Source organism: Pungitius pungitius, chromosome 9 (genome assembly GCF_949316345.1).
Source record: "Pungitius pungitius chromosome 9, fPunPun2.1, whole genome shotgun sequence".
Lineage (NCBI taxonomy): Eukaryota > Metazoa > Chordata > Actinopteri > Perciformes > Gasterosteidae > Pungitius > Pungitius pungitius.
This window is the reverse complement of record NC_084908.1, coordinates 18,076,998-18,102,404: the sequence shown is the minus strand read 5'-3', so window position 1 is coordinate 18,102,404 and position 25,407 is coordinate 18,076,998. Positions and strand designations below refer to the sequence as shown.

General features: G+C 49.5%; 3 protein-coding genes across 5 annotated transcripts in view; all 3 read right to left on the bottom strand.

The window, feature by feature from the left end:
• Positions 1 to 302: 302 nt before the first annotated feature.
• gpank1 (G patch domain and ankyrin repeats 1) lies at positions 303 to 3,474 on the bottom strand. The gene is made up of 4 exons (XM_037471205.2): positions 2,390 to 3,474; positions 2,165 to 2,306; positions 1,998 to 2,073; positions 303 to 1,047 (listed from the first exon to the last, which is right to left on the bottom strand). The coding sequence occupies exons 1-4, from the start codon at positions 2,813 to 2,815 to the stop codon at positions 606 to 608; spliced, it is 1,086 nt and encodes a 361-aa protein (XP_037327102.2). The 5' UTR covers positions 2,816 to 3,474; the 3' UTR covers positions 303 to 605.
• A 213-nt stretch (positions 3,475 to 3,687) lies between these two features.
• On the bottom strand, positions 3,688 to 8,694 carry LOC119218498 (zinc finger protein 135-like). Of its 3 annotated transcripts, none has more exons than XM_062564209.1 (3): positions 8,520 to 8,694; positions 8,265 to 8,370; positions 3,688 to 7,473 (listed from the first exon to the last, which is right to left on the bottom strand). In XM_062564209.1, exons 2-3 carry the CDS (start codon positions 8,273 to 8,275, stop codon positions 4,728 to 4,730), a joined length of 2,757 nt encoding a protein of 918 aa, XP_062420193.1. In that variant the 5' UTR covers positions 8,276 to 8,370; positions 8,520 to 8,694; the 3' UTR covers positions 3,688 to 4,727. The 3 variants fall into 3 exon arrangements, with proteins under 3 accessions (XP_062420193.1, XP_062420194.1, XP_062420195.1); XM_062564210.1 differs by having other exon boundaries at positions 8,265 to 8,334; XM_062564211.1 differs by lacking the exon at positions 8,265 to 8,370.
• Positions 8,695 to 9,572: 878 nt separating this feature from the next.
• LOC119217786 (protein sidekick-1-like) overlaps positions 9,573 to 25,407 on the bottom strand; it is a 156,130-nt gene continuing 140,295 nt past the window's right edge. The window contains exons 30-45 of the mRNA XM_062564406.1: positions 22,936 to 23,137; positions 20,356 to 20,459; positions 20,178 to 20,248; positions 19,381 to 19,519; positions 18,645 to 18,701; positions 18,465 to 18,566; positions 17,216 to 17,331; positions 14,604 to 14,790; positions 14,388 to 14,525; positions 14,087 to 14,248; positions 13,868 to 13,993; positions 13,509 to 13,673; positions 12,987 to 13,124; positions 11,913 to 12,033; positions 11,646 to 11,775; positions 9,573 to 11,436 (exon numbers count right to left, since the gene is read on the bottom strand). Of these exons, the coding sequence (XP_062420390.1) occupies positions 11,119 to 11,436; positions 11,646 to 11,775; positions 11,913 to 12,033; positions 12,987 to 13,124; positions 13,509 to 13,673; positions 13,868 to 13,993; positions 14,087 to 14,248; positions 14,388 to 14,525; positions 14,604 to 14,790; positions 17,216 to 17,331; positions 18,465 to 18,566; positions 18,645 to 18,701; positions 19,381 to 19,519; positions 20,178 to 20,248; positions 20,356 to 20,459; positions 22,936 to 23,137 (2,276 nt within the window). The 3' untranslated portion in view covers positions 9,573 to 11,118. The remainder of the gene's footprint in view (positions 11,437 to 11,645; positions 11,776 to 11,912; positions 12,034 to 12,986; positions 13,125 to 13,508; positions 13,674 to 13,867; positions 13,994 to 14,086; positions 14,249 to 14,387; positions 14,526 to 14,603; positions 14,791 to 17,215; positions 17,332 to 18,464; positions 18,567 to 18,644; positions 18,702 to 19,380; positions 19,520 to 20,177; positions 20,249 to 20,355; positions 20,460 to 22,935; positions 23,138 to 25,407) is intronic.

Below are 25,407 nucleotides of genomic sequence, written 5' to 3'. Positions count from 1 at the left end.
AAATCGCCCAGAGTCAGACGACCACCGGTCATCTTTGGGGGGGAGGGGGGGGGGGAAGGCGCTGAGCTGTTGAGATGAAACATTCCACACGTATGCAACGCAGGTTCAGTCGGCCGAATGTGAGGAAGCGATAACAGCAGAAACCAGTCCTATGCTGATGTGCAGAAGCACGACACCCACCTATAAACAGCATCACTGCAGTCAATCAACAGAAACACCTTTTCTTCTTTTAGGTCTCAAAGGGCTGTTATGTCTCTGTAACGTTTTGAAAATTGTATTATAAAATAAATCAGCTCTTTGACCAGGTTTCACAGTATGTGCATGCATTTTATGATAAACGATGACAAATGATCATCCTTTCATCAAGTCAACTATATTTGGACGTTGCACAATCTGATTACGTTACAGTATCAGCATTGAGATAGTCCTGGTAGTCGTATTGATTGATGGAAAAAACACTTCCCAGCGGCTTTACACACACACACAGTTCAAAGTAAACAAAAAGTAGAAACAAATTGTCTCTGTATAAATACGGTTAATGTTTTAGAAAAAACTTTTCAGGTGTTTCGGGGGAGAGAGAAGGAGCCCCCCCCCCTGAGCAGGTGTCAAAGATAAAAAGAGGCACGGAAATCTCGTTCCCAGTTCTTATCCTTCAGCTCCTTTCGCCTACTTTCTTCTTTCCTCTGTCCTTTTCCTCCACTGCCCTCTTTCACCTTCCAATGACGCTTCACTGCGTCACAATCCCCGGGTTTGAAGTGAGTCACTTTGGCTCTTTTCACCTGTCCAAAGCCCAGCCCGTTCTGGTCTCTCTTCAGCACCGTCGGCACCGGCTGTTGAGGCCCCTCCCCCTCGGGCCCCAGTCCCTCCCCCGGCTTCCAGCCGCAGCGAACCATCATCTTGTAGCTGTTGCTCGAGGGGGGGAGGCAGTAGTAGGGGGTGGGCGGAGCACGCCGCAGACTGAACTGATGCAGGGTGGAAGACACGTGGGACGACAGGGCGCCGCTGTACTCGCTGCAACACACGGCGCACCACTGAGGCGGGGGGGCCCTGGGGACGAGCACACAAAGGGTGAGACGCTGCAAGTCAAGAGGAGAAACACGGAGAGGAACCGAGCTCCGGGAGGACCCACATGAGCTGAAAGTAACACTGGATTTCACACTGCCATCCCTTCTCAATGACCTTCTGATATGTATGAGGAGGGAAGATTTCTAACAATCCGACTGAAGTAGTCTCCCAAAAAGTGGGTGGGTGGGTGGGGGGGGGCAATAGTCACCAAAAAGGATATTTGTAAAATAAAAGGGTTATAACGCAAGATAAATATGAGATTTTCCCTTATACACTCGAAGCAAATGGGATGCCGAAAATATAAATCACAGATTTCCACAGTTGAAAGTCGATTGACATCCAACGTCACACATATCGTATACAACTTTGCTGGTATAAGTGTTTTATAGTTTTGTATAGTAACAGTACACTATAAAGATATTATATAGTGTGTACTTTGTAGAATGTGTACACATCGGGCTTTTAGGACACACATCTTGTCTGACATTGCAGTGACAGTTGTTGCAGGGAATGTCTCGTTTCCTCTTTCAACCTTTCAACCCGAAGACAACGTTAATCTCTTTCTGGCTCCACCAGCGTGAGTCAACCGGAGCAGAGGTAAAACCACACACAATCAACGGCAACACATTTACCTTCACTGTTCTGTAAACAGAGATTTCATGAAGCTTCCGGTCAAATATTGTTCAAATTGGATGGCGCCACACAGCCAGGTTACATGTTGACTGTCTACGTTAAAGTGATCAACATCTGGGATATCAGATTTCTTTAACTTACCATCCACATTATGTTTACCATCTCTCTCCAGCTAACTTTAAATCTGAACTTATGGTTGAAGAGTCCATGTTTTAGTTCCGGTAAAAATACTAGTTCTGTGATCATCTAATATGAAAATAATTTGCATTTGCCAGAGGTGGTTTAAACAGTGCGCCAACCTGTAATCAGATCGTGTGTCTCTCTGTGTACTTCTCCCGAAGCTCTCCAACTCTTCCAAAACATCATTGTGTCCCGCTGGGAGGGGAGGGGGCAAAAAAAAACAAAGGAATGAGTTCAAATTCAGTGTACAAACAAGCACAGACATTTAGAGGAAAAATGTGCTCACCTTCCAGCGCCAGGTCTTTGGCATCTCGGCCATGCGTGTCGACCACTCCGACCCAGGCTGCTCCGCGGTGCAGCAGCAGCCTCACCGCAGACCTCTGTCCCGACCAGCTGGCACACATCATCGCCGTCCAGAAGTAAGTGTCCTGGGAAGGGAAACAATCAGGACGTAAGAGAAATTTGATATAAAAAAAATTAAAAATGCAAAGCACGTGGAGGTGGTTTTTACCTGGACGTTGATGTCAACCCCCTTTGAGAGAAGGTCTTTGAGGCCGGAGATGTCCCCTTCGTGGGCACAACGCAGCAACCTGAGCCCCAGGAGCTCCATGGTACTTTCTGAGATGCTCGCCTGTCTTCGTGGGACACTTTCACCCTGAGGCCCACTTTGACCGACATGATCGGTTTGACCCCGCTGCCTCTCCGCGGCCCGGACTCTCCTCCTCGCCCTTCTGCCGGACTCTCTGCCCTGATCTTCCTTGCCGGTGGCATTTCTCCTCGCCACGTCTCGCCCTTTACCGTCCTTCGTCAGATCCTCGTAGAACTGCCTGACCTCTTCCCCGTTAAGTGCACTGCTGGTTTTAGAGCTCGAGGGCGCGGTGGTTTCGATGCTGAAGAGGTCGTGCTCGCTGGCCGGAGTGAAGCCCAAAGCAGACATGGCGAGCTTCAGCAAGTTGGAAGCTTAAACTTTTAACAAGTCAATGAAGTCAGAGTGGTAGCGTCATATTTTAAACAAATAAAGCTACACGACTCTGGTGTCGAGCTGTCAGTAAACGGTGTTTCAATGTCAGTGTTTCATCTATGTATCGTTTGCCGAGTTAGCTAGTGTGCTAACTAGCTAGTGTGCTAGTATTTAGATAAAGTGACGTGACGTTTGGGAGAGGTGGTCGCTTTTTTTAAACACCTAGTCACAAATTTAACCAAATAGTTACTATCGCCTAGACTTTGTATTCATCCAAAATGCATGTTTAGGTTAGCTGGCGTCAGTGTGAGCTAACAGGGTTAGCATCGGTATTAGCTTTCAGACACATAACGATAAACTTGCCGATTTAAGATGCGGTAAAGCTCTTCGTTCGGTTTAATTACCAAACATTGCGTTGAGTTAAGAACTTTATCCGGTTCACGTCGTTAACTAGTAACATATCTGACCATTGTATTTGGTATTTGCCATTCCCTTTAAGCTTACGTCCACCTAGCCTGTTAGCCCTTTCTTGTTCTTTGTAAACATCGTATGGCGTCAGCTACCTGACGGGTGCTGCCTCCTAGCGGTCTGGATGATGCCCTTTTCTGTTGGACTTTAGTTGTTCATTAGTAAAAATTCATACAATAATAAATCTAGACATTTGGTTATACCGATTATATAAAAGTACTAATATATATATATATATATATATATATATATATATATATATATATATATATATATATATATATATATATATGATATCCTTACATGTGCTAGCAGGCTGAATAAGTGCTTTATTCTCATGGCACATTTTTAAAAACTAAAAAAAACAGAGATGGCTAAACAAAAATCTTAAAATAATCCTGGTATAATGAACACTCACTGTTGCATGGAGGACAACAAAATGACTGACATGAGACCTACGATGTTTTTTAGTGTAATCTGTGTGGCCGTGGTTTTATTTGTAGTTCGATTAAGTTTTCAGCCCCAGATTTGGGAAAAGGCAAACAGTTGCACATGAAAGCTGTGTAGGTCAAAGAAGTCATTGGCACGCTGGTCAATGTAGTGTGTGTCAGTAAAACAAGGTGCTAGAATGAGAAATTGCTGCGTGAAGAGTCCGGCACGGGGGCGTCGTCTTAATTGCTTGTGTATTAAAGTCCATGGAATGGAGCAGACCACAGAAACACAGATTGGATGGCAAAACATTTTTGCAAAAAGCCGTTGAATAATAGCTTCTACTTGTGTTGCATAATGCAACTTTATTTCTGAATCCATTTATTCTTTCCTCAGTTTTTAAAAATGTTTCCATATTTTTTTAATTCAAAAGATATTAAACATTCTTTCATTTGTTAAAACGAACCCTTCTGTAGAATGACACGATTTCCCGTAGAATAAGGGGAAAGTAATCATTTTAAAAAGTGCTTTAAACACTCGTAATGCTTCATCTTTGTTAATACTTGAAACTGTGACAGTGAGGTGAGGACTCTTTCATTTCCTTAAATGGAAGGTTTTCTGTTTTTGAACACTTTGAACTATATAGTCCATACGAAATGTAAAGATTATCATTAATACTTATGCACTGGTTGATTTAAAGGCCTAACTCTTTGCTTCTGTTTTGGATAGTATTATATTCTACAGAATATAACATCTGTATTCTTCTATATTTTACCAAAAAACACAACCTGATCACTTGATAATTTAGTGTGTGGCAGACTAAATCTGCCTAATATAGCTTATTTCGGTTTCTTATTCTTGATCAAATAATGTGAACCACTTCAGTTCTTACCACCACCAACCTTTACAAACATGCAAAACCACCGCCGTCATTCAAATACAAAAAAAAAAAAAAAAGGTTCACGGTAGTTCTGTTGCCCCGGGGGTGTCTCTAGTGGTATTTGCTGACGTGTCGGTTTCGGTCCCCCGTCTGCGTGAACGTCTGCCCGCAGTGGGGGCAGGAGTACGGCCTCTCCCCCGTGTGGATCCTCATGTGAACGTTCAACTTGTCTTTGCTGATGAAGCGCTTGCTGCAGCAGGTGCACGCATGCGGCTTGTCGCCCGTGTGGTAGCGCTGGTGCATCCTCAGCTCCGTCACGCGGCCGTAGGTCCGGCCGCACTCGGGGCACCCGTAGCTGGGCCGCACCTCCATGTGCTGCCGGCCGTGCAGCCGCAGGCCGCTGGACGAGCGGAAGCTCTTGCCGCACTGCGGACACCCGAAGGGCTTCTCCCCCGTGTGGACGTGGACGTGCAGCTTGAGGCTGGCGGCCGACGGGAAGCCGTTGCCGCAGACGGAGCAGAGGTGGGGTCTCTCCCCCGAGTGGATGCTCAGGTGCTTCTCCAGCTTGCTCTTGTTGAGGAAGGTCTTGCCGCAGACGGCGCAGTTCAGCGGCGGCTCCCCGTCGTGGGAGCCCATGTGGTCCGTCAGCTCGATCAGGTTCGGGAAGGCCGCGTCGCACCGGGTGCACGAGTACGGCCTCTCCCGCTTGAACTTCCTGTGCTTGAGGCGGTGCTGCTCGAGCTCCTCCTTCTCCTCGAAGGTCTCGATGCAGCAGGTGCACTGGTGCGGCCTTTCCTTCGTGTGAGTGCGCAGGTGATCCTTCAAAGCCGTCACCTGCAGGAAGACGCCGTCGCAGTGGGGGCACCTGGATTCCCGCCGGTCGTGGACCATGATGTGCCTCTTGTAGTGAGACAGCTTGATGAAGCGCTTGCGGCACAAGGAGCAGTAGTGCTGCTCGTCCTGGTGGCCTCGCTCGTGCTTCTTGAGGGCGTACTCCACCTTGAACGTCTTCCCGCAGGTGTGGCAGGCGCAAGACTTTTCGTGAACCCCCATGTGCGTCTCCAGCTCTTCGGGACTGCGGAAGGTCTCGTTACACTTCGGACACGTCCCGTTGTTTTCCTTCACGTGGATCTCGGCGTGTTTGCTGAGGTCTTCTGGGAAGGCAAAGTTCTTCTGACAATCGGGGCACGTGATAACCTCCCCGTGGGTCGCTTTGCGATGGGTCACTATGTGGCGCTTCAGGTGATACATTCGACCGAAGACTTTGCCGCAATCGCTGCAGACGAGGCTCCGGGGGCCGGAGGGGATCGTCTTGTGTATTTTGAGATGACTCACGAGGGCGGCCTTCTCCTTGAACTGTTTGTCACACGCGGGGCACCTGAGACCATCGGCCGCGTGGGTCTTCTTGTGCGCCTTCATCTCCAGCCAGCTCCCTGAACTCTCCCCGCATTTATTGCAGATGTACTGGGCGAAGCCGTGCTGCTTCCTCAGGTGCCGGGTCATGTGGTAGGACTGGCTGAAGGTCAAGGCGCACACCGGGCAGCCGAACGGTTTCTCCTTCGTGTGCGTCCTCATGTGCCTGGCGAGTTTGTTCGGCCCTCTGAAGCGCCGGTCGACGCAGATGGGACAGAAATGGCCCTTTGGTTTGGTCTCGGACGCAACATTTTCTTTTGGACCGTCTCCATCTTGAGATTGTCCTCCATCAGTGTCCTGCTCTTCCGTCTCACCAATAACTTTGGATTCCTTAACTTGGGGGTCAACATCATTCTTAGCAATACTATCATTGCTGTCATCTTCATCGTGGTCCTTGTTAAGTGAGTCCTTCATTTCTTGGTTCTTTTCGTGGTCACCGTGCTGAGCGCTCTGTCCCTGCGTCTGGATCAGGTGGTCTTCGCCCCGCGACGTGACGCGACTGCAAAGCGCACCGCCGTCGGGGGATTTCTCGCGACGGGCAGGCCGAGACGGAACCCGCGGCGCATGCGTCCTCTTGTGACTTTGCAGCGCCGCGGAGCTCTCCGAGCTCGTCCCACACGTGGGGCAGACGTAGCGGCCGGCGCCGTGCTGCTTCCTCATGTGCCGGGTCATGTGGTAGGACTGGCTGAAGGTCATGGCGCACGCGGGGCAGCGGAACGGTTTCTCCTTTGTGTGCGTCCTCATGTGTCGGGCCAGCTTGTTTGCGTCCCTGAAGCGCTTGCCGACACAGAGAGGACAGTAGGGGCCTTTCAGTTTGCGCGGCTGAAAGTCCTCGTCTTCGTTGTCTTCGTCGTCCTCATCGCCTTCTCTTCCGTTGTCGCTGCCGGAGTATTTGTCTTTGTATCTCGATGACCTCGTTGTCTTAGTGCAGCGGGGTTCGGGGAGCTTTTTCGGCCTTTCCTCCCCGCGCCTAGGCCGGCCTCTTTTGCGCTTAATTTGTACGGCAGGGTACAAACCGTCTCCGCTGACCTCGCAGAAAGAGCTCTGATCGGAGCCGAAGTAGAGCGTCAGCGCGGAGACGGCGGCCGCGTAGGCGGCCTCGCCCCTGGTCAGCGCCGCGAAGACGCGCCGGCCCTCTCGGCCGAGGCAGTCCCGCAGGAGCCCGCACTTGCTGGAGTCGACCAGCTCGTTTTCACCGAGCGCCTCGACGTAGCGCTCAAACGCTCGAAGCCACCCGCGCCATGACATGGTCGGCTCGCCGGGGACGGGCAGGAAAGGTGGAGGCGGGGACAGGATTATGAGCAGGGGCTCCGGAAGAGGCCCCGAGGAGGAGGAGGAGGAGGAGTCCTGCCTCGTCACCGCCGGATCAACCTCCGCGCTCACTTTCCCCATGGTCAGTGCTTTGGGTACGACACGACTCGAGAGGGGATGCGTTAAGATGTAACTGTGAGAGAAACAAAAGCACAGTTAGTATCAGGTTAGGTTTATTAGGGACACAGAGCTAAAACTGCAGTAGATCAATGCAGCGGGGCGGACGTAAGTCCACACTCATAACCGTAATTTCTGTTAAAAGTGCTTTAGAGAGTTTTTATATCGACAGGATGATGATTGTTTTGGAGGCGGACACTGTTGAGTTGCTCTGTGTTAAACTGACTGGTGATTGTATTAATTTAACCACATCGATTTTGGGCGGGCTAAATAACAAACACTTCTCAGTACAATATAGAGTTACTCTGCAACTCAAACTGGACAAAGCTCATCCTGAGCTGCAGGAAATATTAGATCTTAACACTTTGAATCCCCCCTTAAAAAGACTATACAAACTAAAGCCTAAACCCTACCTACTTTGAGTCGAATCAGTATCACTGACTGTCAATAATAAAAGTATTAATATATCTGTATATCATATATTTGAATCTTTGGCAAATACCCTTATTCACCCCAGGGCTTTCGCATTAAGCAATAGCCTGGGTTTTCTGTATTGAATTATGGGAAATCCTCCCATAGTTACTTTCATTTGGGTGAATGAACGTTAAAAAATATTTCACACAACTAAGATACTAATTAAAGTATCGTAAGCATTTTATTTTTTCTGAGCAGATTAGCTTCCCTTTCAGCTCTCCTCAGTGCTTTTCCTTTCCAGATGTTGATGGGTGTATTCTGTCTATAAGTCATACCAGTAGAAACCAGCTGCGTTCACTGACCCGGCGGACTGGTGGAAAGTGAACAATTCACCTCAAGTTCATTCGATGCGGTTCATCCTGTGTTTGGGAGGTGTTGAGGGTTTCTTCAGGAGGCCCATGTGCTACTCAGGGGAAACAGATGTTTGTTTCCATAGCAACTAAAATAAACAGAAGCCAACGTGAAGCGCACACTCCCCGTTTACAGGCGCCACACCCCCGGCGTTAACCTGGCAACGGTTTCTAACCGTCGCCCTGGTGGGTCTCGAGCGATAATGGAGGAGGAGACAAAAAAAAAAAAAAAACTCACCTCAAACCGAAACTGGGTCACGAGTCACGTCGCGAGCTGGTGTCCGGAGACGCAGCGACGCGGGGTTTTAAATCCGAGGTTAATGTTGCGATGTTACATTTAAAACCGCAAAGCAAGACAGGTGAAGTGGAAAATATACATCCGCCATGCTTGAGTCCTTCTTCCGGACATCGCAACGCTGTATCCCCCCCCCCCCCCCCCGACCCCACACAGGCGCCTGTTTCAGAGCCCACAGCGCCCCCTGCTGGCTGGAAGATGCATGAGCGACGCCAGTGGACATCCGTTTAAATACACCCCTTTACTGATTCTGATAGAAAGGAACTACTTGGGCTTTTGTTGGTGAATCATAAAAGGCCATTTTAAAAGAAAAATGAGCCAAAGCAGAATTAAATTGTATAACATTGTATAATTGTACAATATTTAAACTGCTCAAAGTGCAACAACATCTTCAGCAGTGAGAAGAACAGTGTGTCTTTGATGGGATACTTTTTATGTTCTCCACATACTCCATTTGTCAAAATATGGCCAAAATTCTAAATATCTGTATTCAGCATCATTCCTCATTTTAAATTGTTTTAATTTGTATACTCACATTTCACTCTTGCTGCTGCTTTCATCCAAACTCAAGTAAATGATTGACAGATTCTGGGAAGCCAAACAAGTTTACTGCTGACATGTTGTTATTGACGGAAGACTTTGAGCTCCACATTTTTAATAGCAAGGCGTCCAGTGAACTGGATCGCAGACAGAAATCTAAAGAGGCCGACGGGTCGAAAACCTCGACCAACCAAGTGAAAGGTTTGCAGGAGCAACTGGTGACTGCAGTGAAGGCCCTTTGCTTCCGCTGAATCACCTCTTATATAATCGTTTAATAATTCAACCACTTGCTGGCGGCAGCACCTGTGACTTCATACCTTTATTCAGGGGAAAGAACAAATTCACTGCCCTCCGCTGCTCGTAATACTTGTTTAAATAAATGACACAAATAATGCTAACAGGCTGAGAGAGTTCGGCGGAGTACTTCAGTTACAAAATGTTAAGGCGCATCTTTAATTCAGTGTAATGTAGAGGAAAAAGGACCACAGAGACACGCCGGTTTAAACAATGACCATTTATTCACACACTGAAATGGGACTGAAAACAAGCGTGGCGGAGTGAGGGAGGCTGCTGGCTGGCTGGGACGGAGCAGAAACTTCTTAAATTATACATGAGCTTACAGAGGATTTAGCACTCGGTACAAAGTGGACGTGAGCAGCTGGAGTGCAGGCAGTCGGGCCTCATGATTCAAAGTTCAATCCCACTGTGTTTGAACCAGAGCGGTTCCCCTAAAGCACCCTGCAACCTCGTTCCAAACTCACACAGCTGGTTTGTTTTTCATGATGATTGTTGAGCGATTCCCCCCCCTTCTTCCCCCACCTCCCCCTCTCACCTGCCGGCGTACCTGACGGCTTCGCTCCGGAGCCGTTTGCTTTTAACTACATACAACAGCACGCTAGTGAAACGGGTTTCCCTGTACAAAATCCATCCTAAAAACCACAGACACACACACAATGGCGAGCTTTGCTTAGCAGTGAGCAACAGAGACGGGGGGGGGCAACAGGCTTCTTGGCTGAACACGGGGGGGGGCATTGACACACGGCCCGTACGCACACGCGTCACACTCAGACGCAAACGGACTTGTAAAAAAAAAAAAAAGAAGAAACTTCCACAGCAGAGAGTGTAAATGTGCGGGGGGGTCGGGGTCAGTGCGAGCGTCCGGGGGGAGAAGGGGGGGGGGGCTGTGGGGTGAGGAGCGATGACAACCGGCAGTAGACGTCACGCAGCCCCCCCCCCCCCCGCTCGCTCTCCCTCCCCCGTCCACTTAAAAAAACAAGGTGATTATGGATTGATTGCTAGTCTCTCCCCTTCTTGTCCTCTAGGTGGCGCTGTTTCAAACGCCGACAGCTCCGAGTTGTGTTTTCGTACCAAAATCCCTCCTGTGCCGTCTTCTAACGATTCAACTGGACCTCGTGAGTTCCTCCCTCCCGGGCGGCGGGGAGGTGCTGATATGGCGCGTCGGGGAGTGCATGCCGCAGTGGGGGGAGCGGTGGGGGAGGAGGTGGGGGGGGTTGTGCACTTCAGTGTAAATACAGAAAACAGAGACGAAGCGTTGTGCAGAAGTTCCCCCGTTCCACCAGACGAAGGTGGAGCTCTCCCCTCAAAGTCTTACCAACAGTCACAGGCATCTGGTGCCCTGCTGTGAATGTGTGTGTGGGAACAAGGAACTGTGTGTGTGTGTGTGTGTTTGTGCGTGTGAGCACAGTGACACGGAGGCGTAACACAACTGGAGGGTAACACACACACACACACACACACACACACTCTGCGAGGCGGTGAGGACCTTTGTGAACGAGGGGCGAAGGTGAGTGGGAGAGGGGGGTTTAGTTCTCCGGGGCATGAGGGGCTGTTTCTTTACCAGTCCGTCCCACGCCTCCTCATCTCACCCCCCCCAGCCCCCCCCCTCTCACCTTTAGTCCAAACACACTCCCCCCTCCCTTCGTTTTGTGTACGTGTGTGTGTGTGTGTGTGTGTCATTCTTGTGCAGATCTGGTCTCTCCAGTCAAACGAATGAGGAGAACCCCGTCACGGGGGTGCGTGACCCCGGGGGGGGCGGGTTGGTGCTGGGGTTGACGTGGGTGTGGGCCGGCTGCCCCGTGGGGGTGTACGCGCCGCCTGTGCTGTGCTGGGTGACCACCGTCTGGTAGTAGGGCTCCGTGTCGGCGGCGGCGGTGGCGCACTCCTCGTAGCCGAAGGGGGCGCCGATGGGCTTGAGGCTCTTGGGCTGCCGCTTCCAGGAGTTGTAGTAGGTGGGGTCGCTCATGTAGTGGTTGACGAAGGAGTGCTTGGGCTGCTCGTCCTCGTAGTCGCTGTCTGTTAGCTGCGCACAAACACACAGCAGGGGGGGGGGGGGTTAGCTCCGTGAGAGAGAGAGAGAGAGAGAGAGAGAGGTGGCTTTGTTTGGGCGTAGAGGCAGACTTGGGGAAAGGTGAAGACGCTGAGATGACACAGAACACTTGACCTTTAGTGGCGTCTACTGACTGCAGCCCTCTGTAAAGCCTTTACATTACAGAGAGGGGAAGGAGATACCTCTGACTCGGACACCTCGGCGGGTTTCTCTGTGAGGGCGGTGCTCTCGGTGAGCACGGCGCCGTTATAGTTGTTGCAGATGTCCTCGTCCGAGTAGTGAAGACCACCTGGACTCGGCCTCGGAGGAGACCTGCGCGCACAAACACACCGACGGGGAATGAATGGAAAATCACCTGAACAAATCCAGTTCTACCTGTCTAAAGGGAGGGAGGGAGGGAAGGGAAGGAGGGAAGGAGGGAGTAAGTGAGTGAGTGAGTGAGTGCACACCTGGTGCCGTTCTTTTTCAGGAAGGAGTTCTTGGTGTTGAGGGTTCGACTGTTGAGCTCCAAAGCAGTGAAACCTCCGTTGTCCAGGGTTACCGACACCTCCGCTGTGGACACGTGTTTCCCTGGCGGAGAATAAACAGACGAATGGAGAAAGGTTCACGTGAATACCAGAGCTCAGTCCAATTTTCTTTCTTTATTGGCGGTTTTCGGGTGCGACAATGAGAAGCAAATTAATCTGGCATTCAAAACGTGTCCCTCAGGCAGTAACCACACAGGAAACCTTCATGTATTCACAGATGGAGAAAGATATAAGCCCGCTGACACTGACACGTTGTAAACGGTACGGTCTGGTGTGATCGATTCTGTCATTATTTGATGAACTATATGCATAAAATGAAGGGAAATTGAAGTGAATGGAGGTGCATTGATTCTGTGTGTGTGTCCTGCCAGCACTTTCTCTCCTCCCTTCTCCGTACCATCGCTCCACTCTCCCAGAAGATGTGCCATGGTTTCCGTGGCAACTCAGATATACAGCTGTCCTGAATTTAACCCGCGCCTGTCAGTGATAACTTTGGATTACAGATGTTGGTACACTATCGGCCACTTTTATCTATATCTATCTTTTATGAGATGTAATACTGTAAGTTGCAGAAACAACAGATATAATATAAGTCTCGCAAATTAAACTCAAACATGTCCCTTCTAACCTGTGAAGAGTCTCTTTCTAGTTACATGACATCTCACTTTGGATTGGCCAATGCGGTCTGATTCGAGGAGTGACCTTCACACCATGAAGGAACAAGGCTGGCCTTGGTTTCCCTTCTACAGGGTGTGGTGGTCCTGCACTGTAGTTTAATTCTGCACACAGTACCGGTCTACTGCAGCCAGCCTCAGCTGTTCAGAACCACAAGACGTGGCCTGCATAGCAGTGAATGGACCTAACAGAGCAGGGGAGGGTAGAAGTGGTGAGCCTGGATCCATGGTAGTGTTGTTGAGGAGAGGAAAATGGTGAATGTCACCCCTTTTGTCGTGTTACGAAGCGTGCCACTGGAGCGCGTGCACGTGAGCCACCAACCTGTGCCGCACGCCTTGTATTTGCTGCTGTGTCCGTGCAGCAGCAGCGTGAAGACCAGCACCAGAATGAGGATGAGTCCCACCAGGGCCATGACCAGCAGGAACCACCACTCCTCGTAGAACGGGCGCTCCGACAGTGCTGCAGGGAGGGGGGGGGGCGGGGCGGACACATATGAGTTTAAATACTGGTTCAAATCCAAGTTAGTGATTAGTGAAGAGTGAGGAAGTCTAACAAGACTAGTTAATAGTTAGGTGGAGAAAAACGTGAAGGAAGTCTTCCCTTCGCACTGCTGTAGTTCCACGGCTGTGCCTCTTGGTGGCAGCAGACACACACAAACACGCACACACTCGCACACAATCACAGTGGCTTCCGCCGGTGCTTCCAACTGGCTGCAAATTCAGTCCAACACCAATTAAACAAGTTGGATCACCCTGGATGTGTTCATTAGCCTGAGCTCCACCAGCGCGTGTAAGTGTTTGTTTGTGTGTGTGTGTGTGTGTGTGTGCGCGTTTGTGTGTTTACCGGCGAGAGCAGCAGAGGGTGAGCTCGGCTGTCCGTAACCATGGCGATTAACAGCAATGACTCTGAACTCGTAGCTGATCCCAGACCTCAGGCGCTCCAGTGGGACTGAAACAGACCTGCTGCTGGGGGGGAGGAGTCTGATGAAGGTGTCCCACACTCCTTCGTCTGCGAGGGAGAGAGAAATGGACGGGGGGGTGGTCAATGGAAGAGAGAATGCAGAAAATTTAAAATCGTTTTTGCTGCCGACTTGATTTGCACAGCAGGCGTTAAGCTGCGTGAGCCTCAGCGCTCAATCCCCCCCCCCCCCCCCCCCCCCAACCCCCCCCTAATCGATGACAACAGGTGGTGTGTTCGCTCACCTGACGGACGCGCCTCGACGACGTAGCCGCTGACGGGCGCGGCGCCCGTTTCCCCCTCCGCCCAGTGCAGGGTGAGGGCGGAGGCCGTCTTGGTGATGGACATTTCCGTCGGTGACCCGGGGGAGCCTGCAGCGTCACAGGGGGACACACACACACACACATTTCATCTTCTGAAAGCCATTCTCCCGGATGCGATCGTAACAGTGGGCCCGGCGCTACCTTGCACCGGGCTGGCGCTGATGTTGGCCCGGACTGGTGGCCCGTAGCTGACGGTGAGCGCCTGGGCGCTGAAGGCGTACGTCGCCCCGGCGACCAGGTCCCGGACCTTCAGCCACCGCTGCCAGCTGCCCCTCACGTCCACCGTCACCACTTTGCTCACTCCTGCTCTCGCACACGTGGGGGGGGGAGACGTCAGGGTCCTCCTCCTGGTGCATTGGCGCGTGTGTGTGTGTGTGCGTGTGCGTGTGTGTGCGTGTGTGTGTGTGCGTGTGTGTGTGTGTGCGTGTGTGTGTGTGCATACCGTGCACCGGAGCGGTGGGCTGGTAGACGACCCTGTAGCCCTCCAGTTGTCCGTTGGGGGTGAGCGGCGCCCCCCAGGACACATTGAGGCTTCCTCCCGTCACCTCCGAGAAGGACAGGTAGCTGGGCTGGCTGGGAGCTGCGGGGGGGGGCGAGGGGTTAAAACAAGTCTTTGGGCTCGATCGCTGGGTTCTAGCGAGCCGTCACCGCTCCCTACCGGACTGGAGCGTGCGGGCCCCGCGGGGGTCGCTGGGGGGGCCGTCCCCGGCCGTGTTGAAGGCGGTCAGGGTGACCAGGTGATGCGTGTAGCTGGTCAGGTTGGTGAGGTGCACCCGGGTGTCCGGGACAAAGATCACCTGGACCTTCTCAGTCTGGTTCTGCTTGTCCCTCTCCCAGTAGTGGACCTGCAACACGGCGGAGAAGAACCTGTCAACCAAACTGTCTCCAAACATCTCGTCCTGCTTTCTCTTCTCGTTTCCTCCCCGCTAACATACGTCGTTTACTTGTCCCCCCCCCCCCCCCCCCCCCGAGGATTCCTCATCGGCCCTGATGCCATAACTCTGTCGTAATTAAACCTAAATCTAGTGTATAGTCCACATTGTTTTTAAATACGCCCAAACAAACAGCCGATGTCCCGACTGACCTTCACGACTTTGGTCAGTGATGAAGATGCTTCAATGGAACAAAGGTCACATGATTATTGAGTGTGACGAGATCAATCTGAAGGCCTTTTACTGTGTGAACATCATGTAATGATGCCATGAATTGTGCTCAGAGGTTTAAGACTTTGTGCGAGTTATTGTAATTGTTGAATATTGTTTCTGTGCCCGTTTGGCTCCTCGGACCCGTTGGTTCCGCTTGGTGAAGTTTCCTATGACTTCACTCCATTGTCTTTAAAAAAAAAGTATTCTAAAATTCTGGATGTGACTTTTCTACATTTTCTCTAATCACATTTAAGGAAACAGGTTGTGTAAAACGCGCACAATAGAATACAAGCCATATTCTTGATGTGTTTCTGCCACTAAACAGCCGATATAAATGCATATCCAGTACCAGAAGCCTGTTGGATGCTCATAACGCCACTGAGCTGGGGAATATGCACTTTCATATTTTGAGAAAACATAAACTCGCCTTGAAGTCTGCTTTTATAAATAACTGCATGTTTGTTCGATTTGAGCTGAATGTTGAGGAAAATTCATCCTTTTAAAAAAAAAAATGCTGTAGAGATTTTTTTTCAGCACGATGGAGAGGAACGGTGGATTTTTGGATGCTGATCCCCAGGAACCTAAAACGGTTCACTCCAACGATGGTTCGTTTATTTTGGGCTTTGATGTTTTTTGCGTTGCGGCCTTTCGAGACGGGTTCCACGGGCTGGACGTTGTCTACTGGGAGTTTATGTATTATATTATATATTTAACAGTTCCATATTTAACACAAACCGTGTCCCAGCTGTTTGCTTCATAAAGTAAAACAAAAAGACAAGAGCTACTTTGTGTTAACGGCTCCATTTTGATACTTTCAACTGACTTTCAGTCAGCCATGTTTACGCCTTCCTAACATGGAAGTAGCAGCTTATGAGGAGCACTTGAGGGCAGCATCACACCATCTCTGTCCTTCCAATGGCTCCTACAGTGATGAGAGACCGAGTAACTCATCCGTAAACTCAATTTAACATCAAAACGTATTGCCTTATGCCTAAAAAGGGTACTTCCTTTTCGGCAGCATTCCGTGTGATACTTTACTCCAATGGTTGTGGAGAGAGTCCTGAACATGTTATAATCCACTCTCTTGTTGGGTGAGGGATCTTTTAGAGTATTTAGTTAGCGTGTGAGCAAAGCCTATCTGAAGCTGTCCTGAATGAACATGATTACGAGATGATTTGATGAGATCATGCAAACCGTGAATGGATTATCAAACTATCTCTTTTGTCAAAGAGTTGGATATTAAGTCTTGATGAAAGAAGGGATTTGCTAGAAAAGGAGGGATATTTTTAAAGTTCTATTAGATATGACCTGTAATGACTGATGAATGAATAGCATGACGGATGATGTTGACGAAAAATAAAGAATAAAACATCAAAACCACAGGAAAAATCTTCACTTTCTGAATCTGTCACTTCAAGTATTAATCACTTATTTAAACAAATATTTGTTTTCCGCTGTTTGTCTTGAAACCCATCATGCTCAGCGCGATTAACAAGCCCTCCGGAGTCAAAAAATACACTTGAGTTTACGTTCAGTCTCAGCCGGAGCCTGTGCTGGTCAGAGCGGCAGTCAGAACCCATAAAGTCATTAAACATTCTTTCTTTGCTCTGTTTCTCCCGTCCTAATCTAGTTAACCCCCGCTGGCTCGCTCCGCTCGCCGCGTCCGGCCGCCTCTGGTAGTTTGAACGTATCCCCTCACTGCTCGCTGCTAATCAGGATTCCGCGGGGATAAATGGCTCATCTCATTCCTTCCCTTCTGCAAATATTACATTGGCGTCCCTCTTTCTCCAATCCCCCCGTCCTTCTCCAGCAGAAATCAATGTGTCTAAAGCAGGACAGATAACCTTGTGTTTGAAGTGCTAAGGAAGAGGGGGTGTGACAGGGGGAGTTCGAGGGCTGGAGATACGGCGAGGAGGGATATTGAAACCATTAAAGGATATTCAGATTCTTCCTCTAACTGAGCACTCCCTCCCTCTCTGTAGGACTCTTCAAAGTGCAGCAGGGAAAACCCTCCAAGTCAAGAGGGGAGACATTGAAAGTGAGACGGAAACAGCTTTCCTCTATCACACGGGCTCTCGTGGCAGCGCTCCTCTGCGAGGGGCTCTTTCTGTCTGGCCTCTGTCACCTTGTATCCTTGGATGAGTCCATTCTGGGTCTCCAGAGGGGGGGTGTCCCAGGTCACTTCCAGGATGGAGGAAGACACGGCCGACACTTTGATGGACTGAGGGGCCACCGAGGGAGCTGCGGGATGAAAAGGTGCTTGGTTAGACAGCTCCAACGTGTGTGTGTGTGTGTGAGAATGGGGGGGGGGGGGGGGAAGTAGGCAAGGTGTGTTTTACTCTTCCAATTAGACTGGGCCTAAGGCGGCGCCTAATTGCTCCACTGTACCTCACATATGCATGAACACACAGTGAGCACCTGAGGTGTGAGAAAAGACCATATCACCCCATTTCATCACCCCCCCCACACACACCCACCCCCTTAGCCTCTTTCCGCCTCACACTGCTAATGCTCAACCCTCGCTCGTCTGCATCTGATGCAAATAGCCGACGCGTACGTACACACACACACACACACACACTCTATGCACAGCCTTTGAATAGCAATGCAATGTTGACTGATACAGTGATACAGGGAGATTGCTAAGGGAACTGCTAAAACGTATGGGTTTACCAGCATAACCTGCAAATCTGCACACACACACACACACACACACACACACACACACACACACACACACACACACACACACACACACACACACACACACACACACACACACACACACACACACACACACACACACACACACACACACACACACACACACACACACACATAAGACGAGGGACCAGAGGAGCAGGACAGGACTAAGCAAGAGTGAGCGACGGAATGGGCCGCAGACAGAAAACGAGCCAAAACAAAGAGAATAAATGACAAACTGCCAAACAATCCAAAGCTTATTCCAGAGAAGAAAAGCTGCTTCTGTGTAATGGATGAGCAGAGGAGCTTCTATGATATCAGATCCATCTCCATTACAGCTGGGTGAACTCCATCGGCTGATTTATACCTAAAACAGGTTCTGAAGAACAGAAAGTGGACCTTGAGAATGGATCGATCTGTTCATGGTCATGAAGGGGCTTTTTATGCTTTTAAAGAAGTAAGAAAAAAACGAATTATGGTGAAGGATCAATGCTTCTCACGGTAACTGATGAGCATCATTCTGAAGAAGCACCTGCAAAGCAAAAATCTACCTTCTGGTACCCAAAAACCTCTAACAAGAAGAGAAGAGGCCCCCTTTGTTAAAGAGCAAAATGTGATATAACTGGTTGGCACGGCGACCAGTCGGAAAGCTTCCTCCTGTTTGCGCCCACCTGCTTCTCCAACAGACACCTCGACTGGGAACGAGGGGGGGCTCTCTCCAACGATGTTGTAGCTGGTCATCACGATCTGGTAGCGTTTGAACTTCCTCAGCTCTAGAAAGGAAAACACTCACATTTACATTCACTTGTTATTGTTGTCACTTTTATGGCTTTACCTCCTCAGCCACTTACGCGTCAACTCGAACTCGGTCAGCGAGGCGCTGCTCACCGTCTTGAACGTGCTCTTGGCTTGGGAAGAGTGAGAGAAAGACGGAAGGACGCATCAATAAGTGGATCAAGTTCAACCGTAGGCTTCGTTTATTGCTTTTGTCTAAATGATGTTAATCATAACGCTCAGCGGTGTTTCTTAACATCCGTGTTTGAGGAGCCCTTAGTTAGAAATGAGAGCCCTGCACACGTCGCCCTCAAAGATCTCTCTGAGATCCATAGATGACAAACACATTAAGAACACAAAATATTACAAATGACGCGTTTATCTCTGGAAACTAGACCTCACTGTACCAGCAGTCACAATTCGACATACTAACATCAAGGTGATATAATATTCTAAATAAAATTGTTGGTGAAAAATGTCTAAAGTGTAAAGAACACGCCGCCACGCACATAAAATCGTCCTAAAGAGAGTGGACTTTTCAGAACACCTGGGTCTGCATTTGCATTCATCAAACTCCTTGTGACATCCAAGGTGTTGAAATGCTTTATGCTGTAATCCTGGCAAAGAAAGTCACATTGGTCTTTTGCTCGCAGGAACCTTCAGGTAAACCAATTAAGCAAAAAGCTTAACTTCCGTACACCCACGCTGTTTAACTGCTTAAGTGCAGCACAATGAAACGTCTGACAGGCATAGCAACAGTTGCTAAGCGGGAGCGGGGGGAGGGGGGTTGGGGGGGGCTTCGGCACTACTCACTCGTAATGAGGGCGCTCGTGGTGTTGTTCCTGGTCGCCTGCACCTCTGCTTCAGCCAAAGTGGAGGTGTTCACCGGGAGCTCTCTATAATACAGGCGGTATCCCGTCAGCACGCCGTTGATGCTGTCGTCGCTGGGACGCTGGGGGAAAAAAAACACACTTGAGTGTTGAGTGTCGGCCCTTCACTCCTCGAAGGGTGAGAAGGACGCGCGCTCGTTTTCCTCGACAAGAGAGCACCATTTGATCAGAGTTCACTTTCAAGTGCCGGCCGGCCGTGAGCCGTCCAGACAGAGGGATGCTTCGCCGATGATGAAACCCGCTGCCTGGCTTTGATTTTTTTTTTTTTTTTTTTTTTCGTCGCCTCTTTCGCGCTTCGGCGGCGGAGGCTCGAGGGAGCGAGAGGAGACGCTTCCAAACAGGAGAGGGGGAGAGTGACAAGTGGGAGGAAGCGTCCGGCCTGCGCTCGGGCCAAATGTCACGGACGCTTTTGAGACCTTTTCTCTCGCCGTTGTCGGACAAAGGCGATGATCACCCCTGCTGGTATGTCCTCGTTAAGAGACGCTATATGTCCCCCCCCCCCCCCCCCCCCCTCCTCTCACGCCTCCCCGTCTCTCCCTTCTTGACATCACTTCAATCTGTCTGAGCTGCCCTCTCAACGTTCCACACACACACACACCATCAGCATACAGTCTGCACAGGTCTCTTTCTCCAAATAGGTGATTAACCTGCAATCAAAGTTGTGTTGTGCAGGTCTGTGTGTGTTTGTGTGTGTGTGTGTGTGTGTGTGTCTTTAAATACCTCCCACTGCACCAGGACTGAGGTAGTGGTTGTAGGTTTCACAGCGAGGATCAGTGGGGGCTCGTCGGGCACTGGAGAGGGAAAAAATACATCAAAATACACTCACGTCATGTTTTCGGATGGACGTGATTTCATTTGGTCCTTCCATCTTTCCTTCCCAGTGTTTCCAGTCTCTCACCGTCCTGTAGAGTTGTAACAGCCTCTGTCTCTTTGCTGAGGACGCTGTCTCCCACGTCGTTGGTGGCCAGCATCCGGAACTTGTATGATGTGAAGGGCTTCAGCCTGAAGACGCACACAGAAATACATGAACAGATGCACAGAATAAAAAGCTCGCCTTGTTGATTTCGACCTAAATGAAGTCGTTCTTTTCCTCTGACCAGTTGATTTAAATTGAAAAGCTGCCGGATGTTCAAAGGTCTGATTCAAAATGCATTTAAATGGGATTTTACAACAGTTACATTCATAGTCATTTTCACACATTTGTTATTCAAGCCTTGAGTTTGATCTTTTGTGATTTGAAAGATCTGCCATGGGGGAGCCTTCTCTTCTCTGTCTTAGGTATAAATAATTGTAATTTGCACTGAATTACGCTTGTTAAAGTTGCATGGTGCAGTGAGAGTGAGGTTGTCTAATAATTAAACAGTGAGATCGGGTTCACACAGTGGTTCATTTATGACAATACAACACAGCGATGCCGAAGCCCCGAAGTAATGTTTTTCACTGTGTAAACAAAAAGATTTTTGGTTTCAGTCAAGGTTTTTCACCAAATAGTATTGAGCATCTGTAAGACCTAATAAAGCCCACTGGGTATCTTTTTTTCCCTCCAACAACATCTTCTCCATACACCGTCCTCTCTCAGATACATTTTTTCTCTTTCAGTGGCCTTTGAAGAGCAGACAAGGACTTGAATAATAATCATTTTTACACCTGTCCTAATTGTGTCCCCTGCCAAAGTAGTTCTGCTGCAGCATTACCATAACATCCTATCTGCATTTCTCCTCTGTGCAAGGTGAATGCATTAATAAGCACAGAATAACAATTTGCATCAGTCATTTTGAAAACACTTTACCCTAGAGCCACTTACAATCAGCCGAAGGAACAGGCACCCATTGTTAGGGACAAGCGGAACCAGCCTTTCGGTGCCTCGTAGCATGCTAATAGTTTAAATGTACCCTCTCCTGCACAGCGTGGCAAATTGATTCCAATTTAAAAAGCACTTTAAGTGGTAAAACAATCATTTCTATTAGTCTAACCTAATCACCAACAGGAGTTAACAGGAGCAAAAGGATCATTTGTAACTAGAATGATTCCATTCTCACATCTGGCTGCAAGGTCTTCCTGTGGACTTTATTCACACGGTGCCTCGGAGACTACAGAGGACCAGCAAGACATCCAGGGGAAAAACAGAAAAAACTGATCAAATGTCCTCTTGTATGATAACGAGCAGCCCAAGAAAAGGCCCTGAGGAGTTTTGTGTATCGCAGGAATAAAACATCAAAGGCAACCGGCTCCGTGAGGACGGGGCACCTACAGCACTGGGACCAACGTTAAGGACAGAGTGAGTGTGTGTGTGTGTCAGTCTGTACTGTGCATCAGCCGAGGGGGGGGGGGGGGGGTGTTTGGTTCCAAAGATGTCTCAGTGGAAAACAACACTTAAGGATGGATAACAAGTCGCCGCGTGAATGTGTGGACTTGTGAGCTACACCTTCCGTTTCGGCCGCCGCACTTAGAGCACTCACTGCTAGGAGGGAAACGGCATCAAAACAACGGCGGCGGCAGCGGCAGCGGCGCCATCATCGCGGCAGATGGCAGGCCGGTGGAGGCACACTGAGAGAACGCTCTGCAGCATCTCAAAAAAAAAAAAACTCCCACCATGGCTGGCGCTCAAACAGACACACGCGGAGACACTGTACACAAGTGAAGACCTCGTCGTAAATCTGCTACTGGCAGCAGCCATCGAGGTCTGAGCGCCATCGCCTGCTGCCGCAGTGACAGACGGCGCCGGGAGATGAGGATGGAGCGACGAGGAGAGGAGGGAGGGAGGGAGGGAGGAAGAGGAAGACGCGGAGCCTTCTTCCAGGGGACGATTGGAGTGTGAGCGAAGGAGGAAAAGAAACGTGGCCTCGTGGTTTTCCCCCCCCCCCGAAAAACATTCCCAGGTCGATGGACGGAGGGACTATGGTGAAAACCAGAGGGACGACGGAGGAAACCAGAGGGACGACGGAGGAAACCAGAGGGACCATGGAGGGAACCAGAGGGACGACGGAGGAAACCAGAGGGACGACGGAGGAAGCGGCCGAGGGGAGAAACTAGGGACAAGCGGCAGAAAAAGAAGGGTGTCGGGAGAGGAAGACGATGTGTTGTGTGATTGGGTGACAGAGATCCTCCACGTCTCTCTGCAGCGGTTCTGATTACTCTCCCCACTGCTTTTTGTTATTTTTTTTACACTACAAACCTTTTTGGTACATCATGTGCTCACAAATGAATGAAACTTCCCCAGCCGTGTTCCAATTTCTCTGTTGTTTGCTGAGAGCGTTCACTCGCTCTCTCCTCATGGCTCATGGACACCATATATTTAACCCTGGCTTAAATCAAGCTGAACAAAATGTCCACAGTGAGACAATTTTGAACCACAATCAAAATTCTCTCCGTGATAAAAAAAACCTTTAACACTTATATGATCCTGAACACAACATATATTTAGGATGACATGACATTTCACGTTTTTTTTTTTTAAGGTGTGTGTGGGGAAGTGCACCTGTCCGCGGTCCAGGAGGTCACGTTGTGCGGGATGTCGGCGGCGTGTGTGCTCCAGTCCCCGCTGGGCAGCTCCTTGGCCTGCACGGTGAAGTACCTCAGCGGCGAGGAACCGGAGCCGCCCGTCACCCAGTGGAGGCGGAGGCGGCGCGATTCGACGCCGTCCTGGGGAGCAGCGAGCTTCCTGGGTGGCTGGGGACGCTCTGCGGATGCGGCAAAGTAACACAAGAAGATGGATGCAAGAGGGGAATAGAGAGACGAGGCAGGAAAAGGACGAGCGCGGTAGAAAGGAAGCGGAATCGTCAGAGGAAAAGAGCAAAACGTGAATGTCTCGATCAATTTTTGTTCAAAGAATTCGCTACGAACACTCAATCCCGAATAATTTAGTAGTTGACATTTTGTGGCTATTGTGGCCAAACCACAACACATCTACATGTGGTCACTTCTCTTACTACCTCCCATTACTAAACAAGACCAAGCTTGCAACACAGCTTAAATGCTTCACTGATATCTGCAGCACTGATATCATGTGAGCGGATGCTACCCCGCGACTCTCTTTCCCTTCATCCGCTCTGCTGTCAGAGTTCTACGGGGGATGCTCCGTCACGTTGGTGCCCTCAGGTCAAAACCCCCCCTCAAAGTGACCGCGGGCAGCTTCCCACGCGCGAGGGCTACTCGGTGGAAAACTCTCTCTGTGATCCCAGCTTCCTCCGCGTTCAGGTCCCATATTTCGGGGCTTAGGCTGTGGAAGCCCCCCCCCGCTACTTAGCGATCGCCGCCGCTAGCCGGGTTGAGGAGCAGTTAATCAGGCGCTCCCTTTGAAGCGCCTCCGAGGGCCTTTCACACAGGACGCGGTTGTGCCCACGCTTTGCACTTTTGAAACAACGCGTTTCAGAGAGCAGCGGCGCCTTTGTTCCGTGCGAAAGGCCCTTTGGAAGCATTTGAATGTGCCGACTGCAGGGGAGCGCGAGAGTTTCTCCACGCGCTTTTGTCACCTGGGCAAATTGAGATTACTGCGGGAACGAGCGCAGCCGACATTTTGCATCACGGATGAGTCGGCGTGACCGCTGCGATGCGTTCAGACGGAGCGAGACATCTAACGGCATCGAAAGGGCCTCTGCGTGTTTGTGTTTGTCTTCGCTATTCAATTAGAAGATAAAATATGACCCTGGGAATCAGTATCTTTGTACAACGGTGTTGGCAGAAGCTGCGTGATTAGTAGGTGTGCGCACACACGCAGACACACACACACACACGCACCCAAACAACGACGTATGGTCGGGGGGGGGCACAACTGTTTCATTTCAGGGGCATCAGATCATCGATCGAGTCTAGAAATGAAAACATTATTGATCCTCTCTGAGGTTTAATTAATCTGCACTTACACTTTCAAACATGCACAAGGGCACGCAAACACACACACACACACACACAGGCTTTTCTATCCTATCACAAGTAACTGCAGTGAAATCTGGTGGGCCGCTTCCTTCCCTAGTGCCCTTATTCCTGAAGATTGACTGTTCTCTCCCTCCTTTGTTTCCCTGATACCATCTGTGTCTCCCTGTCTGTTCGCCTCTTGTTCCGCTGCACAGTTAAGATCATGTTCTGATAATTAACTCATAATTGTCAGAGCAAGTGCTGGCCTTTCAGCAGTAACACAAATGTTTACTGCTACGCCGGCGAGAGGAGCGGGAAAGAAGTGAAGTGCAGGAGAGGCTTTTGGCACTAGACGTGAGGGGAAGAATTCTAATATATTTTTGTAATTACCTTATCAGTTATCACCCTCTCGGGAAGACAAACATCAGCAGATAAATCTTTCTACAAAGGGGTGTTTTCCTTCATGCATGTAGCTTTACACACACTCTCAAAAAGAAAGGAAATCCACCAATATATATATATATATATATATATATATATATATATATATATATTATGAACAGATATGCAGCAGATGTTACGATATCCGATCCAATTAAAATGCACCACACCAGCAGATAACTCTGTGTAGAATGTCTGACATCATGATTCCAGGTTTCCATAGAACTTGGCTTCACTGTCACATTTTAATACAGGGCCCTTTGCCTTCTCGGTGCCGGCTGACAGAGGAAATTGGAGCGAGAGATGAGGTCTGACACATTTTCAAAGGCTGAGAGCCGCGTTCAAGACCAACGCTATTCATGCGTTAGCCGCTGTAACTTTATTTTTAAAGTGACACTTCACTTTAAAACTGGTCTCTGGTGCAATAGATTTCGGTCAAACTTCAGCACAACCCTGGCCGTCGAATCTTTCTGCGTCTCTTCATCAACCTCATCATCAATCGGAGGACGATAAACCTTTTTATTTGTTTTTCGCTCAAGTGTGTGTTGGAGGATAAACTTCTGTTCTTTTATTGGTCTTATGAGACAAAACTGTCTGAAGAGAGTTACAGTGATTGTTTAAATCTTGCTTTCATATTACCTGCTTGACTGTGTCA

What these genes read in the sequence shown, in the direction of transcription:
- gpank1 (XM_037471205.2), bottom strand. Translation starts at nt 2,815, where the DNA reads ATGTCTGCTTTGGGCTTCACTCCGGCCAGCGAGCACGACCTCTTCAGC. An exon ending in GGGTTGACATCAACGTCCAG is followed by an intron (nt 2,307 to 2,389) that starts GTAAAAACCACC and finishes TTCCCTTCCCAG; the next exon opens with GACACTTACTTCTGGACGGC. An exon ending in GACACACGATCTGATTACAG is followed by an intron (nt 1,048 to 1,997) that starts GTTGGCGCACTG and finishes GCTCGTCCCCAG; the next exon opens with GGCCCCCCCGCCTCAGTGGT.